This window comes from Antrostomus carolinensis, unplaced genomic scaffold (assembly GCF_000700745.2).
Source record: "Antrostomus carolinensis isolate BGI_N321 unplaced genomic scaffold, ASM70074v2 scaffold27724, whole genome shotgun sequence".
Taxonomy (NCBI): Eukaryota; Metazoa; Chordata; class Aves; order Caprimulgiformes; family Caprimulgidae; genus Antrostomus; species Antrostomus carolinensis.
Genome location: NW_010310519.1, coordinates 1 through 4,267, shown reverse-complemented (window position 1 = coordinate 4,267; position 4,267 = coordinate 1). Strand labels below are relative to the sequence as shown.

Here is a 4,267-nt window from a genome sequence, read left to right as displayed (position 1 = left end):
AGCCTGTCCCAGGGCTCCAACACCCTCACAGTAAATAAGTTTTTCCTTAAGTTTGTCTGGAACTTCCAGTGTTCCAGTTTGTGCCCATTGCCCCTTGTCCTGCCACTGGGCACCACCGAGAAGAGCCCAGTCCCATCCATTTGGCCCCCACACTTCAGATATTTATAGACATTGATCAGATCCCCTCTCAGTCTGCTCTTCTCCAGGTTGAAGAGTCCCAGCTCTCTCAGCCTCTCTTCATACGGGAGATGCTCCAGGCCCTAATCATCTTTGTGGATGAAGGCACTCTGCAGATCATCACACCTCTGGAGGACACTGTCTGGAGTGGTGGCCAACATCTCAGCAGCATCCGGGGTGGCGGCCGGGCAGACAGATGCGTGTCAGGAGACGCACTGCTGCCATGCCCCAGTGTACCACACAGGGTCCCTGGGCCACCTACCTTAGTGAACCAGAGAAAATCCTGCATGAGCAGGCAGGAGTAGGTATCATCAATCTCCACCACGGGGATCTGGTCTTCATGGGTCACCAGGATGTTGTCGTCCTTGTAGAAGATGGCTGTCAGGTAGAGGCCCCTGCATGGGAGGGAAGACAGACTTCAGTGTCACCCCCAGCTGCCAGCTTCATTTCCCAAAGAGGCTCTCTTCTGAGGGCAGAGGAGATCCCCTGCCCCAGGTCTCAGCTCCTCTCCACCAGCCCATGGCAGAACAGGCACACAGCCAGTACAGGAGCAGGAACAAGAACCCAGTGGTGCCCCCAAGGTGAGTCTGGCCAATGCCACAGCTGATGCCATGGCCGATGCCCTGGCTGGCACAAGGGAGGGCGATGGGGCCAGGCCTGTGCAGGAGACACACTGGGGTGCCTGAAGGCCAAGCGTGAAGGTGGGTGGTGGGAGAGTGGTGGGGTCTAGAGGACGGTGGGGTGTTGGGTGATGCTTGGAGATGGTGCAGGGATCTGGGTACAGGCACAGCTTGGTCAGTCCACATAGAAACACGAAGGAGAAACATTTGATTTCTGGTTAATGGGACTCAACTCCATGGACACCACCAGCTCGCTCCAGGCAAGGACCCTCTCTGAGCACCCCCTGGTCCCTGGTTTGTGCATGCAGCTCCTGGCCATGCTTGGTATGGGCATCCCCTAGGTCCCCACTGGGAGATGGGCTCCCTACCACACCTGCACATCAGCCTCTCACCGCTTCAACGTCTTGAGAAACTTGCTGCCGGGGTGGAAGAGGTGCTTGAGGCTCTTGGAGACCGAGTGCTTCCTGCTCTGGGGCTGGTTCTTGCAGGGCTCTGGGGAGCAGAGAGCAGAGGATGCTGCAGCAGGAGATGAAGGGTTGCACTGGCAGCCCATGGCACAGCACGTCGACCCGGTGGGAAAGCTCTGCCAAGGTCCCCACTGCCTGAATTGTCTCCTTCCTATGCTCATCATGGGACAGACCTACTCCTGGTGCCACCCCAGTCCCTCAGACCATGTCACAACCCTGGGGGGCCCAGCTGGATCCCGCGCTCCAGCCTCCCCGCAGCACTGTGCTGTGCACTCACCATGGCAAATGCAGTGCTGGTGGACAGTCTTCACCTGGCCCAGGAGATGGTCCAGAGCTTCAGCTTGTCCCCTTCTCCGTGGAGCCCGGCCGTCGTACTCCCGCCAGTCTGCGGGGGACAGACCAGCATCACCCCAGCACGTGGCCCATCGTCCCCAGCACCTACCCCTCAGCCTAGGTGAAAGAGAGCTTCCCGTCCTCTCCTCTCCATGGCAGGTCACCTCCTGGCACCCCACCCATGTGTCCCACAGGCATGGCATGGCATGGCAGGGCATGGCATGGCAGAGCAGCAGTCATGGGTGCTGGGCACCTCTGGGTGGGCTGGGCTTTGAGAGATCCCCAGTTTTGTGACCCTTTTCCCAGGAACACCCCAGCTCTGCACAGCACCCCATGGCCACCAGCCACCCCGCAGCACGGCAGGGACACGGCAGAGGGAAAGAACAAGGTCCCGTCTGTTGCTACCGCACTTCATCAGCCCTAAAAAATAAAATTCTTTCCAGTGTCTTCCTCCAGGTCTTCCCTGGAGCTGCAGCTTTCTCCAGGCGAGTGCTGAGAGCCGGGCTCACCTCAGCAAACACAAAAAAATTCTGCCAGCTCCCCCCGCTGTGAGACAGCAGCAGGACCAGGAGTGGGGTCAGGGACCCACCAGCACTTCTACGTTAGCTTTACATTAATTGCTTTAAACACCCCCTGTGTCCTGCCCACTGCTGTTTTCCATGGAAAGTTCAGCTCTGTTAACTTTGGCTGGAGCTCGCCACTATTTTTAGGAGCTTTAAAAACACCCAGGGAGGTGCCTGACTATATTCTGCTGGGCCAGGGAGGGAGAAATATTAATGGAGATAAAAATAAACAAAACCGACTCATGTCTGATTCACTTCAGCCGTCCTCTTTATCGATACCGTGTGGATCTTGGTCATGGGGAATGTGACCCGTGTGGGATGGCAAAGTGGGTGCCAACACGACACCCGTGTGTATCTGCAGCCAGAGCTGTGCCGGGTGCCCACAGAGCCCCGGCCCCATCGCTGTTGATGTGCTGTCAGACCCACATCTCCACCCAGACATGGTGGCAGGGCCGTGTGCCCACCACCCTGCTCCTTACACATCCCATAGCGCTGATCCCGTGGGATCGCCACACAGTGGAGATCCATCTCAGGACCAGAGGCCACTTTGGAGCCTGCTCAGGGACTCTGGGGCTGGCTCCTTCCAGTTCAGTCCTCCTGTCTGTCCCCCCAGCACCCTGGGGTGCACTGTGTGAAATTGGGTGGCTTTTTCCCCTCCTAGCCCTGGTGCCAGCGTGGGGAGGTGGATGCTGACAGCTTGGAGCTGGTCTCCAGTGGGGCTCGTGACCCCCATGCCAGCTCAGTGTCAGGGAACGCAGGTCCCCGGGGCTGGGCTGGATGGGTGACAGCATGTGGTGGCACAGGGCCACTGCCACCCTGGACCAGGATGTCTCCAAGCCCTGGGAGACATCTCAAGGGGCTGAGCTGAGGCATCCCACCACATCTCCCCTCAGCACGTGCCAACGATGGCTTCGCTCGAGCTTGGCTGCTTTGGGGCAGATGTCACTGAGGCTGTAAAGACCGACCCCTCCCCAAAGCTGCCCCACGCTAAATGACAAACCTCTGCTAAAAACCCAGGGGTAGTTTTCCTTCCTACAGAGGAGATGGCTACATCGCCTTCCTTCTCACTGAGAGAGCAAAACATCTTCTCACCTGGCTTCCTCCTTAGGATGAGCTGCTCCAGGTGGCCTCAAACAGCTCAGCCTTTACCAGGAGAACTTCAGGTTCAAAAATTACTATTTGGCAAAACTCCTGTTAGCTGGAAGCAGCATCCCAGACCCCTGGCACAGCCCCCCTGCCTGTCCCGAGACCCCAAATGCTGCCTCTGCTCCTGAGTCCACTTGACCCCATCCCAGCAGCAAGAGGGATCCCTGGATGGCACAGGGAGCAGCCACCTCCCCCCATCCACCCCACAGCCAGTGCTGGCTCCCACGGGCGTTCCCAGTGGTACTTACTGGAGGGGATGGCAAAAGGGGGCACGGAGGCTTGCGGGGGACCCCAGCCCTTCATGTTGTAGGCGGAGACCTGGACGTAGTAAGCCGTGCCCTGCGAGGAGGGAAGCCACGCTCAGCACACCAGCACCGCTCCCGGCTCGGCATACGAGGGAAGGAGGATCCCCCATAGCCCAATACACCAGTACACCAGGAGGTGTGATAAACTGGGTCACTGGCTCTGACCTCCCCTGCTGTCCAAAGCTCTTGTTATCAGACACTAGAGAATCCCCACGGCCTGGTGGGTGGGTTTGTGAGGAGGTAAAGGAAAGATGGGACATTGCAAATGCCCCTTGCCATGAGATGCTCCAGCCCCAAAGACACGGGGTTTCCACAGCCTGGAGGGTCAGGGTGCTGCCTTCCCCTGAGATGTGCAAGGATCCCATCCCTGGAGAGAGGGAGCTGGCCCAACGCTGTGGAGGGCTCGTGGCATGGTGACAGTGATTGAAGGCCCCTGGTTAAAGCTCAGTCAAGCTGCCAGATGTTGCAAGGCCTCCAGGCGCTCATGAAGGTGGACAGGAGCCTGTGAAGCAGCTCTGAAAGCGTGATTGATGGGCTCAGGCCAGCTCCTTGCAGCAGCACCGCTCCGGGCCATGCACAAGCCCCGTCCTGCCATGCACCAGGGCAGCTCTTCTGCCCCAACAGCAGCTCTGGGGCTCCAGCACCCCTGCCTTGGC

General features: G+C 58.7%; 1 protein-coding gene across 1 annotated transcript in view; it reads right to left on the bottom strand.

The window, feature by feature from the left end:
* LOC104523768 (ankyrin repeat and fibronectin type-III domain-containing protein 1) overlaps positions 1-3,645 on the bottom strand; it is a gene marked incomplete at both ends in the record, with an annotated part of 9,318 nt that extends 5,673 nt beyond the window's left edge. The window contains 4 exons of the mRNA XM_010166455.2: positions 440-572; positions 1,190-1,289; positions 1,542-1,649; positions 3,555-3,645. Of these exons, the coding sequence (XP_010164757.2) occupies positions 440-572; positions 1,190-1,289; positions 1,542-1,649; positions 3,555-3,645 (432 nt within the window). The remainder of the gene's footprint in view (positions 1-439; positions 573-1,189; positions 1,290-1,541; positions 1,650-3,554) is intronic.
* Positions 3,646-4,267: the final 622 nt, after the last annotated feature.